This window comes from Leguminivora glycinivorella, chromosome 24 (assembly GCF_023078275.1).
Source record: "Leguminivora glycinivorella isolate SPB_JAAS2020 chromosome 24, LegGlyc_1.1, whole genome shotgun sequence".
Lineage (NCBI taxonomy): Eukaryota > Metazoa > Arthropoda > Insecta > Lepidoptera > Tortricidae > Leguminivora > Leguminivora glycinivorella.
Window position 1 is genome coordinate 3361831 of NC_062994.1, and position 16254 is coordinate 3378084.

At 38.7% G+C, this 16254-nt stretch overlaps 3 protein-coding genes across 3 annotated transcripts; 1 reads left to right on the plus strand and 2 right to left on the minus strand.

Moving 5' to 3' along the window:
• Nucleotides 1-3058: 3058 nt before the first annotated feature.
• On the minus strand, nt 3059-5630 carry LOC125238909 (60S ribosomal protein L23). The gene is made up of 4 exons (XM_048146402.1): nt 5541-5630; nt 5266-5349; nt 4761-4888; nt 3059-3279 (listed from the first exon to the last, which is right to left on the minus strand). Exons 1-4 carry the CDS (start codon nt 5551-5553, stop codon nt 3082-3084), a joined length of 423 nt encoding a protein of 140 aa, XP_048002359.1. The 5' UTR covers nt 5554-5630; the 3' UTR covers nt 3059-3081.
• Nucleotides 5631-6062: 432 nt separating this feature from the next.
• Nucleotides 6063-11645, plus strand: LOC125238905 (proteasome subunit beta type-4). Its single transcript, XM_048146396.1, has 5 exons — nt 6063-6288; nt 6931-7143; nt 7718-7853; nt 8321-8466; nt 11462-11645. Exons 1-5 carry the CDS (start codon nt 6152-6154, stop codon nt 11619-11621), a joined length of 792 nt encoding a protein of 263 aa, XP_048002353.1. The 5' UTR covers nt 6063-6151; the 3' UTR covers nt 11622-11645.
• Nucleotides 11646-11948: 303 nt separating this feature from the next.
• On the minus strand, nt 11949-15502 carry LOC125238908 (RNA-binding protein 8A). The gene is made up of 5 exons (XM_048146401.1): nt 15325-15502; nt 14881-14983; nt 14087-14204; nt 13630-13743; nt 11949-13024 (listed from the first exon to the last, which is right to left on the minus strand). Exons 1-5 carry the CDS (start codon nt 15383-15385, stop codon nt 12920-12922), a joined length of 501 nt encoding a protein of 166 aa, XP_048002358.1. The 5' UTR covers nt 15386-15502; the 3' UTR covers nt 11949-12919.
• Between the last annotated feature and the right edge of the window lie 752 nt (nt 15503-16254).

Below are 16254 nucleotides of genomic sequence, written 5' to 3' on the forward strand. Positions count from 1 at the left end.
ATAATAGGTATAAGCTACCCAGTATAGCCTGGCAAAAAAGGGTTAGAAATAAAAAGTGGCAACATCGTCGAGTTATCCCTTTCTTACCAATATGTGTGTGAAAACGAGACGACACGAGTTTTTAATTTCTACCCTTTTTTGCCAGGTTTTAAGTTAGTGAATTTCAAAAGGTTAAGAAACTAAAGGCAGATTATACACAGCTCAAACTGCTTTACCATACTATACCGTATTATTCCATATTGTTTCTTTAAAAAATGTATAGTATGGCAAGTCAGCAAGAGCCACTATGTTTCCCGCCATTAAAGCATCCATCTCTGACTAATGTATTTGTGAGAAAGAGATGAATGTTTATTTCACCCAGCGATACCACACTAAGTTGTAATATGTCGTCCATTGACAAAATTAAATTTTAACTTGCTACGTATTGGCTGTGATTGTGGCGTATCATATCTACATTAAGTTTCACATTTTTTAGAGCGTGCGTTGTCGGTTTTAGTTACCCTACTACCCACATTACACAGCTAATACTGTAGCATTAAAAACAACGTATCTCAGCAGCGATTCAGTGCTGAGACATGAACGCATTTTAAAGTTGTCATAACGATACCTACAACTTGTGTAACCTACAAAAAATCGTTTCTTAAAAGTTCACTAGATGGCGTTGGCAACATGTCGCTTTGACAGCGCCACCTACTGTATTTTTAGGACATGACTTACGCGTTTTAGACCACCCTATTTTTGGGACCCTACTTCTCCCTTTATTCTTTAAGTCTATGTTTCCAACATCCTATCTGAAAAATAGGGCCTTAAAAATAGTGTAAATTAGGCTACGCGGCCGCGACATGGTTAATAATTCCGATCTTAGTTTAAGAGTAGTTGTGGTTGATGTAGTCAAATATGTTAGTGCGAAAGATTATGGACGGTACCTCTTTTTTGTGATGAATACCAAATAAACATAGACACCGATTTATTTTGCATTATTATCCCTAATTCACCTCTAGCTCTACCCATCATTTAGTTTCCTTATTTTTAATTTGAACTTTGTTCTATAAAAAACCGGCCAAGAGCGTGTCGGGCCACGCTCAGTGTAGGGTTCCGTAGTTTTCCGTATTTTTCTCAAAAAGTACTGAACCTATCAAGTTCAAAATAATTTTCCTAGAAAGTCTTTTTATAGTTCTACTTTTGTGATTTTCATAATTTTTGAACATATGGTTCAAAAGTTAGAGGGGGGGGGGACGCACTTTTTTTTCCTTTCGAAGCAATTATTTCCGAAAATATTAATATTATCAAAAAACGATTTTAGTAAACCCTTATTCATTTTTAAATACCTATCCAACAATATATCACACGTTGGGGTTGGAATGAAAAAAAATATCAGCCCTCACTTTACATGTAGGGGGGGTACCCTAATAAAACATTCTTTTCCATTTTTTATTTTTGCACTTTGTCGGCGTGATTGATATACATATTGGTACCAAATTTCAGCTTTCTAGTGCTAACGGTTACTGAGATTATCCGCGGATGGACGGACGGACAGACATGGCGAAACTATAAGGGTTCCTAGTTGACTACGGAACCCTAAAAATTGGTAAGAATTTTGAAACAAAAGAAATGCTACTTTGTGGTTCATGATAAATTAGATGAACATATTTACATAATTATACATATAAGAAACTAAGACTACCCTCGTAGCGTCCACCATTCAAAATTTTTGCTAGGGAATTTTGATTCTTATTGTACTTGAGATTGAATTCAATTTCATTTGTTCGAAAATTTTTAGAAACAAGAAATTATATTTTATTTGTTTACATGAAAGTTAAAATTCCATTGAAACCATTATGTACTTTAGAAAGTACATTGGGCGCCACGAGGCTACACTTAAAAGCTAGCTGTCTAAAATAGGCCCTTGTGGCATTGTACCAAGGACACTGGCGACATTTCCTCGCTGTATCGCAATGCTGATACGTTGTGCGAGGAAGTCGCCAGCTCTTCGGTCATCAGTTACCTCAACCAGACGCTTCGCGATTTCTGTGAACAACTTGTTCGCTCTGGGACCCCATGGACAGCGTCCCCACTGAGGCGTCGCGTGTCTCACTGCGCGGAACGGACGTCTCCGCCACGCCGCCAAAATGTACTGAGGAGACGTTTTTTGAATTACATTCAGGCGGCGTGGCGGAGACGTCCATTCCGCGCCGCGACGCCTGAGTGGGGACTGGGGACGCAGCCTCACGAGGTTAAAGCTACCAATCATAACTTGAAAACAGTAACGCATTGATTGGCCAATGAGGAGGCACACTGACATTTTATCGTATGGCATGTCACTGGCATTCGTATGTGAGAGAAAAAAACATATTTTCTCGCTCTCACGTATGAAATACTTATCTGTGCATTGGACTAATAGGGTGGCGCCATCTGTCATAACCTTTGAGTGTGCCTCCTCATTGTGTCGCTTAACTTCAAACTCGAGTAAATCCATTTTGCTATAAGGTTGATTCTTTTTCAGATTTATATGTTTTTATACCTAATCGACCTTGATTTTGTCTTGTCTTGTCAGTAGAAAAGGCGGTACAAATGTAGTGCAAAAAGATTTGCCTTTGAATTGTAACGGAAACGTACGAACGTGTCATGCTATTTCAGTCAGTGTCAATACAAGATGTACTGACATTGGCTGAACTAGCATGATAAATACGAACGTACTAGGGCTACTTCAAAGTTATTAATTTCGCGCCTTTTTCTACTGAAAATTTCGGTGTTTCGTAATTATTCTATGAACACCAAATTGGTTTGATTCCTAATGAAAATAACAGATCATTCATTTTCTGCAATTAGGAATCTGCATCATAAATACAGGGTATGATATATCGTCACTACTTTAAAAAATCTCGTATCTCACGCTGTTCCTCAAAGTTAAAACGCAGTAAGTCTATATGCATTCCATACATACTTACTACAATTTTCTTTTCATTGACAGACGAAGATACAAGTTTTTTTAAAAGTAGTGACGATATGTAGGTACTATACTAGTACTAACTAGGACATCACAAATAAAAGCCAAACATTTTCTTAACTATATATTCCACCTCAAGCTATAGAGCTCGCGTTGGACGCGATACGGGGCCACAGGTCCGCGCACTCCTTGGCCACGGGGCCGGTGATGGCGGAGCCTTTCATTTCTCCCTTGTTGTTCACTATGACTCCCGCATTGTCTTCGAAGTATATGAAGACTCCGTCGCGCCTTCTGAACGGTTTCCGCTGCCGGATTACCACTGCCGGCATTACCTGGGGAAGGTTTATATTTAGTATGATTATGGTCAGTTTGACAGTTAAAATTTTTTGAATCATCATTATTCTCTTGCCCTTATCCCAGTCACTTGGGGTCGGCGCAGCATGTCTTTCTCTTCCATACATCTCTGTCACTCGTCATCTCTTCATTAACTTGTTTTAGTTCCATATCATGTCTCACACAGTCCATCCACCATAATAAAAACAAACTTGGGACAATCTGAAAAGCAATGTAGTCTTTGGCAAGCTATTATTCATGACAATTTTAAGGCGCCAATAGTTTATTACGAAAGGCGAGAGTCGCCTGATGAATCTTGATAGTTCCACACATAACTCAGAATGTCCATAAGCTCAGAAAATAGATTAGACATTTAAAAAAATTGTTTTGCCTCAAAGTGGCTATCATTCATGTCATATCGGTCAAATTTATAGAAATCTCACAGTACTTAAAATTAAGTTCAAAAATTAAATAAAAAAATCAAAAACATCACCAAGTAGGCCACAGGGGCACTTTTAGATATCAACAATTACAATAAATATTAAGAATTCAACTAAAGTACAAGTTCCTATGATATTGAATAACAGGAGATGTTAGAGATGTTGACAAAACAACAACTATTAAACACTATCCAGTTTTAAACCAAAGCTATAGGATTATTCAAGTTGCTCAGTCAGCCAAGGCATATCATCAAACTGTTGAAAACAGTTCAGACAGAAAAATTAGCGAAACCATTGGCATATCATCATTGCAAACACAATTCTTGATCCGTTTTATAAAAAAGCATTTGAACTGAAAAACTCTCATCTTAGCCTAAATTCTATCTGAAATAATATCTGCATTTGTTTGACTCACATGAGACAATTCTAAAATTTTAGGCTTTTATTTATGGCATAAGAAAATTAAACTAACAAATGCCCTTGTATATATCTGTTTCAATGCATTGAAGGTATCTTATAATTAGAGATTGGACAATGGTGTCATTCTAACAAGGTGCATTACTCCAAAAATGTCATACAAATGACGTCCAACTGTCTGATCTCTGCTTTTAATACCACAGCAACATGTTTTATATAGTGTTTAACCCTTAAATTCAAATTTGAATTTCGACATGCTGTCAATAGAGACAAAAATAGATGATGCCATACATCACTATGCATTTAAGGGTTAAGTAAAGACTTCCTCAATATCAGTTTTTAGACTAGAAACTGAATTGCAACCCTTCTGCAGTACTAACCATCGGGTCAATCCGTGACAAGAGTAACACGAGTCACAATTTCACAGCAAGTTCCATATATTCACAATGCAAGTTCAAGTAAGAGCTTTAAATAAGTGTTACTTTCCCAATATATGCAATATATTTAAATAAACACTCAATGAAGTCGTGACTCACGTTACTTTTACGTGGATTCACCCAATCCAATCTTCTTAACTTTGATTAGACTTTGCTGAGGTCACAATAATAATTTAAAGTCATTACCTTTTTCCTGAGTTCAGGTTTGCCCTTCTTGACGGTGGCGACAATCATGTCTCCGGAGCCGGCGGCCGGCAGCCTGTTCAGGCGACCTTTGATGCCCTGCACGGCAATCACATAGAGGTTCTTGGCACCTGAAATTGACAAGTTAACGTTTCATACCAGTTTTCTTTCATTGTTTTTGTAACTGAAAACATGAATAGGAATGAAATTACATATTTGTCGTACATTTTGAAAAGTTTAGAGCTTCTTAATTATTCTAAAAAGTAAACTGAACTAATGTTGAAGGTAGTTCCATGATTTAGGCATGATTCTAGTGAATTTGATGAAAGTATCATCAGTAGTAGTTGTTGGTTAAGGCACTGGATAACTTCAGACACAGCCAAGGAAGAAATCATCATAAATCAATACACTTTTAGTGTTCTAGTATAGAATCATCATCAGTTACCAGGCCCGAACGTGCTAGGTTTTGAGGTTATAATTGTTTTGTGCGTAAAAACAAGAAATTTACCTGTGTTGTCGGCGCAGTTGATGACGGCACCTACTGGGAGACCCAGCGAGATGCGGAACTTCGCTCCCGCGGAACCACCACGTCCTTAAAACAAGAGAAATCATAACTTAGTACGTATTTTTAGGTTTCACCAAAACACTAGCGCAAAGGCGGGATTGCAAAAATATACATTGTTTCACATTGGCTACGGCACTAGACACGATCCTCACATGGTTGCTAATTTATTTGACCACTTTATATAGGGATTTAAATGGATAATTTTTAATTTCACGAACCTCTCTTTGACATTTTGTTGTATCAAGTCTAGAAGAGGAATCTGAAAGAACGTGAAGTTAGCTAGACATACCTATTTAAGTTTCGTTTAGGAAATCTACCATCATGAAGTTTGTTACAGAATATTGAAGAAATATTATTTCTAACTTTGAAATAATTTCAGTTTATAGTAAAGCAAGAAATCAGTATATTTCAAATAAAAGTATATCATGTATTTTATATACTATTGTAAAATAAAGTAAAAATAACAAAACCATGGTGAACATTTATGATAGCTTAATCGGCTTAATCTGAAACATTTCCGAACGAATTAAAACGTTCCGTTTTCCACAATAATTTTTTTTCTGGCAATGCGTGAAAAAGAAGTTCTGAAACAATTATAGTAATTTAAAATTAATTACTAACTGAACAAAATATGTAAGAAAATTTTTAATATCTCATTAAAAATATGATATCATTAAAACCTAATAATTTACGAAAATACCGAAGTGTTTAGAAACGGAACATTTTCAAAATTTGTTTGTCATTTCGAAGCCGCTTGTCATTCTCAAGCACTTTTTGCAAGTTTTCTCGTTCGTTTTAATTACAGCAAATAATTTAGTGAAATTCAACGATGGCTTTTACGGGTGACATCATGCATCCTGCTGCGTTTTGGCAAAACGGTCCCTCTCCGGGCGCTTTTTACAATTTCCCAGGAAACTCATCTTCATACGGTCCAGTTAACCAAACTGTACAGGATTTCAAAGCACAGTAAGTTACTTTTACGAGACTATATGGATTCTTAGTTAAAATTCACGTTTCTAAAAGGTTTCGTCTTTTACAACGTTTCTTAACTAGATGTAGACGACACCAGAGTTAATTGTGATATATACTTGCACTGAGATTTATATTTGTTTTATTAGTACTTCATGTCAAATTCAGAGGTCTAGTAGCAAATTTAGAGGCACTATTTTCGTCCGTAGATTTTGACAAGAAACTGACATTGCAAAGTCATCAGTTTATTTTTCTATATTGACACATACCATAGCTTACCTTGAGATAAATAAATAAATAAATAAATATTATAGGACATTCTTACACAGATTGACTGAGGCCCACGGTAAGCTCAAGAAGGCTTGTGCTGTGGGTACTCAGACAACGATATATATAATATATAAATACTTATATACATAGAAAAGATCCATGACTCAGGAACAAATATCTGTGCTCATCACACTAATAAATGCCCTTACCGGGATTCGAACCCGGGACCGCGGCGCAGCAGGCAGGGTCACTACCGACTGCGCCAGACCGGTCGTCAAACCGGTTTACCTTGAGATAAAAAGAATACTTTGATTTTATTCCCAAACTGTTTATCATTTCCACATACAATTTGTAACATATATATTCCAGTTCTGCCCAGCCCATCACTACAACAACCACAGTAATCGGAGTCAAGTTCAATGGAGGCTGCGTGGTGGCCGGTGACATGCTTGGCTCATACGGCTCTTTGGCCCGTTTCCGCGACTGTCCCCGTGTTACTAAGGTCAACGACCTGATCCTGCTTGGCAATGGTGGGGATTACGCTGACTATCAGTACTTGAAGGACATTATTGAGCAGAAGATGTGAGTATACCTGAAAATTCACTTTCACAAATCTTTCTAATGACAGCAAGAGAGAACTGGAAGAGGTAAAAGTTAAGCTATTAAGGAGGCTTATGTCAAAGAACAAGCGCAGATCCAGTTTCAAGCTACATGGTAACAGCCCTATTTGTATGGCCAACCTAGGTTTTAGGGGGGGGGGGGGGGGGGGGGGGGGGGGTCATGACCCATCCATATTCGGCCCATCACTAGTCTTTATTATTATTATTATATTATTTGATACACTAGCAGCTGATAGCTGATGCGTGTATATCACTGCACTTGTTGTTCTATAGTTAATGTTTATATTTTAGTTTTAAATGTTTATCAAGTCTGTTTTTGAAACTGTATTATTGGATTATACAGGGTCTTTTTAAAGGGTTGAAAGAAAATGAAATTGTGATATTGCAGTTGTTGCTAACAAGCGCGGATCCAGCTTCGTGCTCAAGAGGGGGGGGGGGGGTCACGCGGTCATGCCCCCCATGGATCCGCGCATGGTTGCTAACCTATCACCAAATTATCTCTTTGAGTAATTCATACTAGTATTGGTGGTTTGCAGCATTGACGAGGAGTGCATTGGAGACGGTCTGCAGCTGAAGCCCAAGTCCCTCCACTGCTGGCTGACGCGCGTACTCTACAACAAGAGGAGCAAGATGGATCCCCTCTGGAGCAACTACATCGTAGCCGGCATGCAGGCAAGAAATTATTTCCACAGTTTAACCCCGGACGCAAAAATGACAGGGTGTTATACGTTTGACGTCTCTGTCTGTTTGTCTGTGTCTGTCTGTGGCATCGTAGTTCCCGAACGGATGAACCGATTTAGATTTAGTTTTTTTGTCTTAGCCATGTTTCATGAAAATCGGTCCACTATGTAGCGATTGGAGTTTTTTTTCAAAATTTTAATTTTGTGGTTGGGTTATTATTTCATACCTAGTATCTACACTACCCTTGCTACAAATTGTAGCATTTATTTCTAACTAGCTTAGAAGGTGAATTTTGAAAAATCCTTTCTTAGTGCTCCTCTGCATTTTATAAGAAACCTACGTGCCAAATTTGGAATCTCTAGGACCAGCGGTTTCGGCTGTGCGTTGATATGTCAGTCAGTACCTTTCATACATTTAGATTTTTTAGAGATTTAAAAAAACCTTTCTATTTTTTTTAGGACGGAGAACCCTTCCTCGGCACCGTAGATAAGCTGGGTACAGCCTACGAAGACGCAGTAGTGGCCACTGGTCTCGGCGCTTACATGGCGACTCCACTGCTGCGCGATGCCGCGGATAAGGGGCCGCTAGACGAAGCTGCCGCTAAGTAAGTTTTCCAATTTCCTTTAGGATATTCATTAATTCAGAGCGCTGGTAGCCTAGCGGTTAGTACGTGCGACTTTAGTTTCGAAGGTCGTGGGTTCCCCTGCTCGAGTGATATTTGAATGTCGTTTGATATTTGCCAGTCGCTTTTCGGTAAAGGAAAACATCGTGAGGAAACCGGACTAATTTACCCTAGTTCTAGTATCCAAATCCAATCATTTATTCGTGATAAACAACATACAACACATATAAAACAATACCAAGCACATTCAAAAGTTAAAAGAAAAAATAATAAAAAACAAAGAAAAAAACAACACACATTGATATAATTGTTTACCACGAAATGGTCCCGCCTCAGCGTAATGCTAACCATAGGGTCAGCGCTGATCTTCCGGCGAGACCATTTGTGTGCCACGGACGCATAAACGTGCAACACGGCCTTAACAGTATCTAGTTTACCCTTCAGGTTGGAAGGTCAGATGGCTGTCGCTTTCGTAAAATCTTGGGATTAGTTGTCAAAGCGGAGCAAAGGCTCCCATGAGCCTTGGCAAAAGCCGGGATAACGCAAGGAGGATGATGATGATTCATTAATTCAGAGACTGAGCAAGGATGTATTTCTTTTAGAAAACCACATAAGTGAGTTGTGTGCAGTATTAAAAAATAGCTGGTCTGGATTGTCCTGTGTGTAAGGCACTGGAGTGCCACCAAAAGCGAGTTTCTATCGGCGATAGAAACGGCGTGTAAATAAAAGAAAGAGCCCGCGATTTTTAGTTCATCGTTCAACGACGAGCTCCCTCGCGCTATCATCGCGTCTCTTTTATTTTCATGGGATGGGAGTATTTTTCACAAGCTTTTCTACATTCTACTTGCCTTGTTAGTATGTTAGACGTATTTCTAACTCGTTGTCCTTTACTTGTCAGATTTTAAGAGGAGAGTCAGATTGCTCTGACCTGGTTAATAGAACGTGTAGCCTATTCGTTCCCGACAACTACTTAGGGACGGGCCACATCAGAGCGTCGCGTGTCTCGGGGCGCGCAACGGACGTCTGCGCCACGCCGCCTCAGTGTAATTCAAAAAACGTCTCCTCAGTACATTTTTAACCGACTTCAAAAAAGGAGGAGGTTCTCAATTCGACTGAATTTTTTTTTTTTTTTTTTTTATTTTTTTTTTGTATGTATGTTACTCGATATCTCCGAGAATCGTGGACCGATTTTCAAAATTTTTTTTTTGATCGAACGGGTATAGCCCCGAGATGGTCCCATTGGCACCAAGTCGTGGTCTGATGATGGGATCTTGGAGAAATCGAGGGAACTCTTCAAATGTTATAGGCACATGTAATGTTTTTTGTGTATTTTTCAAAGGTGCACCAGTATTTGCGCCTGATGGTAATAATTTTATGTGGCTGAGCTGATGATGGAAGGTCAACTCCTCAATGGTTAGGAGTTAAAGGACAATTCTTTCACTACTGTACATATTTTCGGACTGATACATATAATATCACTAGGAACCACTAAAAATCAACAAATAAATTAACTTTTTAACAAAGAATAAAACCGCCTTCAAAAAAAAAGCGTGTTACAAAACACGGAGAAACTAAAAAGCCAAAAATAATAAACCTTCGAATTCAGATTTCTTATCGGATTGCAATAATCTAAACATCCAAATTATAAACAAATCAATTATTTTTGGAGTCGGGACCAGCCTGCGTAATGGTTGGGTAGGGCAAACAGGAAATAGCAAGGCGACGAACAGGTCTGGTACCGACTACTAAAATAATTGATTTGTTTATAATTTGGATGTTTAGATTATTGCAATCCGATAAGAAATCTGAATTCGAAGGTTTATTATTTTTGGCTTTTTAGTTTCTCCGTGTTTTGTAACACGCTTTTTTTTTGAAGGCGGTTTTTGTATAGGAAGGACGTAAGACGCGCCGCCAAGAGGCGCGGCGCGCGCCACGCCACCTGGGGCGCGTCTTACGTCCTTCCTATACAAAATGTACTGAGGAGACGTTTTTTGAATTACATTCAGGTGGCGTGGCGCGGACGTCCGTTGCGCGCCCCGAGACACGCAACGCTTAAGTGGGAACGCTGGCTTACGTAGCCGCAACCATCGTCTTCTTGCGGAGAACGTGGCCCGAACGGTGACGCACCAGCACTCTCCTTTATTTTATTCACGGGCTCTTTTAAATCAATTTTTAAACGTTGCACCAGAATGCGATTTGTTTAATGATAGATTGAGACAACTTCGCTCTCGTTTTATACGCTTCTGTGAGCTATCGTTTTAATAATGCTGTATTTGTTATATAATATTAGCTTAATTCCTTCGATTTTACAGCGCATTGGCCCATTGGCCTATGTATAAATAAGCTGTAATGTTGTAAAATTTTCTTTGAATAAATAAATGTTAGTTTGGGTCAAAACGTAGAAGCTGAATTTGACCCACTTCCCGGTTTCCGATTGAGCTGAAAATTTGCACACATGTAAATCACGTGACAATGCAATTATGGTATCATGGAGCTGATCTGATGGAGCAGAAAGGTGGTCAATAGGAACTCAAGTAAGGGGATTTTAGAAACGTCTCGGAGAGCAGTAGATGACTGTTGAAAGAAAGGTACAGTCGGCGATAAAAGCATGTGCCAAAAATTAAATTTTTGCAAAAAACATGTTTTTTTTTTTATCCTTGGTGGCTTGGTGGTTTAACCTTTGGTGGGACCAGGGCCTAATGGCTCCAAAAAAATATACATATCTGGATCACAGGCACACCTCGGACACTGGCTATCAAATATATGAAAGAGGCGCGTTCCTAGCACACAGTCTAAGCTCGTGTAGGTGAACGCGTACTATGCTTGTATGAGTGAGATATGACAGGTCGACTGTTCGCGTTTTTGACAGGCGGTAACCGAGAGGGGGCGGGAACTTTCAGCGGGGAGCGGGAGTGGCCATACTGTGCGATTATACTGTGTCATAGGTGAGATTTTAAGTGTTATCCTTCCCTTCTAGGGCCCTGGTCCGCAAATGCATGGAGGTCCTGTTCTACCGCGACGCTCGTTCCTTCTGGCGCTACCAGCTCGGCGTAGTCACCGCCGCGGGAGTCACTATTGAAGAGCCTGAAGAACTCAAGGCTGATTGGACGCTGGCGCATATGATTGAGATGGTCTAATTTTTTAATAAATACTTCTAATAATATACTTGTTTTATTTCAAAAGTAGCTTTTGGCCCGCAGCTTCGCTCGCGTTTATTTCGAAAATTACAAACTTCCACCCCCCATTTTGGGAAGGCAGGGGTTAGAAAGAAACAAAAAGTAGCCTATATCACTCTCCGTCCCTTCAACTATCTCCACTTAAAAAAATCACGTCAATTCGTCGCTTCGTTTTGCCGTGAAAGACGGACAAACAAACAGACACACACACTTTCCCATTTATAATATTATATATGGATATGTCTCCGTAACCTGAAGACAGGAATAAGGATTTAAAAGAAACAAATATTAGAAATATCTCTTATATTTATGTTAAAGTCTAAGGGAATCGTTACGCCAAGCACTTTGAACACGACAAACCAAGCTTACAGATAAACATATACATAATATAACATACAACACAATGCAAAGTGCATCGCATAGCGCGCCAACTAGCACAATGTCATATACATTAACTTATGATCCACAATTTGTACTTATGTATTTAGATAAATTAAATTTTAATCTTCAACCTAGCGTTTTCCCGGCCTAATTAAATTGTATGATAGAAAAATCCATGTGCCAATTATTAGAAGTAACAGATTATATATTAGTCGCAAATGATTAAAGTTATACATACAACATTTTGCTAGTTAGGAAGAAGTGGCCAAGCCCTCTAAGGAATAAGTGGCATCTCTATCATGTTCTGCAGCATAAACAACCCTTTAAGGTACAACGGGGCAAATCTCGACTGGGGGGGGGGCAATTGTAACTAATCCATTATTACACTATGATGTTGACTTCTACAAGTATCCACTGAACACGCCTACCATATATAACCGGTGGACACTATTTAATAATGCAAACATTGTAAAACATGGAAAAAATGGACTTGGTATATTTGCCCCCGTCCAGATTTGCCCCGCTGTAACTTACTTTACAGTCTGGCAAAAAAGTGACATTGTTCTCCTGTTTCACATTTATTTATTTCAAAGGGTCTACTTTTAAATTAATGGAAAAAGATCATATCTCCTGCAGGACTCGAACCTGCATCCTTCTGCATTTGTAAGTTGGTCAGAGTACTTTCAGAATCCTGCTGGAGATATGAATTTTTCCTTTATTTAAAAATATGTAAACTCCCAGTGTTTCTGCATGATAAAAAAATAAGTCTTGATTTTTTTTTTTCAAACTGTGATAAAATTGAAATTCTCTCTGAGTTGTTTATCCTAGTTTATCCTAAGATACCACATACAGCCTTAGAGTATTAGTTGTTTGTGACACTATCGCCTCTTCTTGTGCACTTTGGTGGGGCCCTTGACGAAGCACCAGTCAACCGAGATGGCCTGCCCGAGGATGTCAGCCCCGTCCAGGGCTTCGCGAGCGCTCTGCAATGAAAACACGAAATTATATAAATACATATTATTATTGTAAGGCAAATAGGTTCAATGCATATCTTGAGCAATTGGCATGCTCCATTTCAACGCGACCACTCTCACTGTAAGCTTGGTCTGGACTCTCTTCAAAGTATCAGAACAGAAAATGTAAGAAATTGATAAAAGGGCAATTACAAAATTTACAAGATATAAATTAAAACTACAAGGTTGATCACACTGCAGCTTGAAGATGTATGCTATGCTATATGCAACCAAAAAACGTAATGGACCATTTTTTGTTGGTAGTGAAGGCACTGGTCCCACCGCGAGCTAGTAAACTATGAGCTATCGGCTATAAAAACGAACAAAAGATAAGCACTCCCGTAAATAAAAGAGACACGGCGATATTTATAGTTACTCGCCCATAAGTGAGCTATTAATATCGCCGTGTCTCTTTTATTTGCATTGGAGTGCTTATCTTTTGTTCGTTTTTATAGCCGATAGCTCATAGCTTACTAGCTCGCGGTGGGACCAGTGCCGAATGTTAGCTGTATTTTATTATTACTGTCTAGGATATCTCTCTATTACTACTGTAAATTAGTGCTGTTAGTACTCACCGCAGCCTGCTTGTATGTCTCGTACTCGACCAGAGCGTAGCCCTTGAGGAACCCGGTACGCCGGTCCAAATTCAAGTGGATATTCTTGATCTCTCCGAACTCTGAGAATTGATTCTAGAACAACACAATGTATAATATGAATTTGTCTTGAAAATTCTTTAATGAAAACAACAGTACTTTTTTTCCTGCTTTGGGTTTGAGTATTAATTCGTTTAAAGCCATAGGGACCGGCCACATCTAAGAGACGCGTGTCCTGAGGTGCGGAACGGACGTCCGCGCCACGCCGCCTGAATGTAATTCAAAAACGTCTCCTCAGTACATTTTGTATAGGAAGGACGTAAGACGAGCCGTAATGTCGTGAACATCAAAGCAGTGGGCCTTCTGTACCTATACTATTATATATTCTGTGCTAAAATGTAAAACCCTGTCTTAGGACAGCAATAATAACAAAAAGTACCTGAATGTCTTCCTCCTGTGCCTCCTCATGGACATTGCTGACAAACAGGATCCAGCCTTCAACTGAGCGCTGTGGGCCCGGTGTGTTCCCATCACCCTCTGGCGCGAGGCTGTCGTACCTGTAATTCAATATTTGTTTTACTTCTCCGCATGCTTTGTAACCAAGTGCAAAAATTATACTAAGTTAATAATTTTTCAACTCTAGTTCAAATATGCCCACATCACTGCTCAGAGCTCGATCTGAGAGACGCGACAGCCAGGGCTATTAATGCTGCTGCCTACCTACTATATAAAAAAAGGAAGGAACCTTGACACAATAAGAAGTCCAAATATTTAATTTGTGTCTACATTTGTCCTACACATAGAACATAAACCGGCGGTATGTATGGGGCATATAGTTCAAACTAAAATACCCGTTGGCAGGAGGTTCATGGCAAGGAAGTCAAATTCAATGTATACATTGATTATACTTACGAATGTCTGAAATAATATCAAAATTGTTAAATGAGTGACAATAAAACAAATATTTTTATTTCTGTATGTGATAATTCACACAGTGTAGCTGTTTTCATTGCTTACACCACTGTGGATATAAGTAACATCAGAAGAACCATTCAGTCGTAGCCACACCCCTTTAAAACCCAGACGAAAAACTTAATAGATTGACAATAATAACAGACAGAGAGAAAAAGGTAATCACGGTCTATATCCCGGTCAATATAAGTCTAATGAATAACAGATACATACTCCGTAGAAATGTTTAAAAATCTAAAACACTACAAATTGATCACAAACCTTCCCCGGTTGCCACGCTCTGCAGCGCCACCGGAGCCCCCTTCGTTGCCAAATCCACGCCCTTTACGTTTCCTCGCCTTCTCTTTCAATCTGGCGATTCCCTCTAAAAAAAAAACAAAACATTTTTACTGTTGTGGAGACCATAGACGCAGTTCATTGGGTTATAAATAGTAACTGTTAGTGTAGGTTTTGACTTCAGTTTGTGGCTAAAAAATGGTTATATTTTGGTCCTATCTGTTTATGACACAAATCTTCAGGTAAAGTATCACACATAACCTATAATAAAAATAAGTTTTCAAATGTTCAATAATCACTTCTAATACTTTATTCGATGATACTTCCGGTAGTCGGTTGGATTATAGGCACTGACTAGACTACAAAGCGAAAAGAAATTAATGTAATACGGAAGAAAGAATATTCAAATGAATCAAATTAGTGACTTACGTTCACCGTCTTCATCAACTTCGAATTCCTCGGAATTCTCTATATCGAGAACGTCCGCCATGGTTTAGACTTGTTTAATCTTATTGAATAGTCCTAAAATTAGGAGTCTTGTGAATATTATTGTTAAATATCGAGTAGCTTCGCTTCGGCTTACGTTTTGCGTGACAAGTTTTCATTTGACAGTTCAACAATGCGCCGCCATTATTTTGTACTAAGGACGCGTTCAAGTTTATTAAACATAAAAATAAATATAATGGTATTTGCACATAGCGCTTGTATAAAAAATAAAAATTTGTAACAGGCTGACAGCGGCAATGCAGCGGAATGATACAAAATGTCAGGGACATATCCTAAATTTTTCTAAAATTGTATTATAAAACCTGTTATTCTTATGTAGTTTTGCTTACCGTTTAAAAAAGGATACAGCCAACTCCAAGATCATAATGAGTTCAAAGGAAACAAAACTAAAAAAATCTCGCACTTCGGTTTGGGTACTAAACTCTACAAGAACTTCACGATCTAATTCACCACACAGCAAAACCAGAGAACAAATTTTTCAGAGGTACATTGATGTAATAGAATCAAAATCAGATATTTCAGCCGCTACAAGGCAATCTGAAAATGTAGAGCGACCATTTACTAACTTCGATGATGATGAATTGGGCTTTGGAGCCAATTTAAACAGTAACAAAATTGCATGCACTAGCGATAACATGAAGAAGCTTGTTTTAATGGGTAAGTCTACATATAAGGTAGATTTGTAGTGGATGATCTTCCCCTTGAAACTTGTATTGATACCACATGAGATGTTCTAAAAATCACATTCATTTAATTTACTTTATTTGTTTTTCTAACCCCCGACGCAAAAACAACGGAATCTGTCTCTCTGTCTGTCTGTGTGTGTGTGTGTCTGGGCTAAGCTAAGGTGGT

Excerpts from the sequence above, each read along its gene's own strand:
- LOC125238909 (XM_048146402.1), bottom strand. Across the intron at positions 4,889-5,265 it reads CAACTGCGCCGACAACACAG|GTGCCAAGAACCTCTATGTG; the intron begins GTAAATTTCTTG and ends TGTCAATTTCAG. Across the intron at positions 3,280-4,760 it reads AACCTGAACTCAGGAAAAAG|GTAATGCCGGCAGTGGTAAT; the intron begins GTAATGACTTTA and ends AACCTTCCCCAG.
- LOC125238905 (XM_048146396.1), top strand. The coding sequence starts at position 6,152 with ATGGCTTTTACGGGTGACATCATGCATCCTGCTGCGTTTTGGCAAAAC. Across the intron at positions 6,289-6,930 it reads GTACAGGATTTCAAAGCACA|TTCTGCCCAGCCCATCACTA; the intron begins GTAAGTTACTTT and ends TATATATTCCAG. Across the intron at positions 8,467-11,461 it reads CTAGACGAAGCTGCCGCTAA|GGCCCTGGTCCGCAAATGCA; the intron begins GTAAGTTTTCCA and ends CTTCCCTTCTAG.
- LOC125238908 (XM_048146401.1), bottom strand. The coding sequence starts at position 15,385 with ATGGCGGACGTTCTCGATATAGAGAATTCCGAGGAATTCGAAGTTGAT. Across the intron at positions 14,984-15,324 it reads AGTTGATGAAGACGGTGAAC|AGGGAATCGCCAGATTGAAA; the intron begins GTAAGTCACTAA and ends TTTTTTTTTTAG. Across the intron at positions 13,025-13,629 it reads AGACATACAAGCAGGCTGCG|AGCGCTCGCGAAGCCCTGGA; the intron begins GTGAGTACTAAC and ends TTTTCATTGCAG.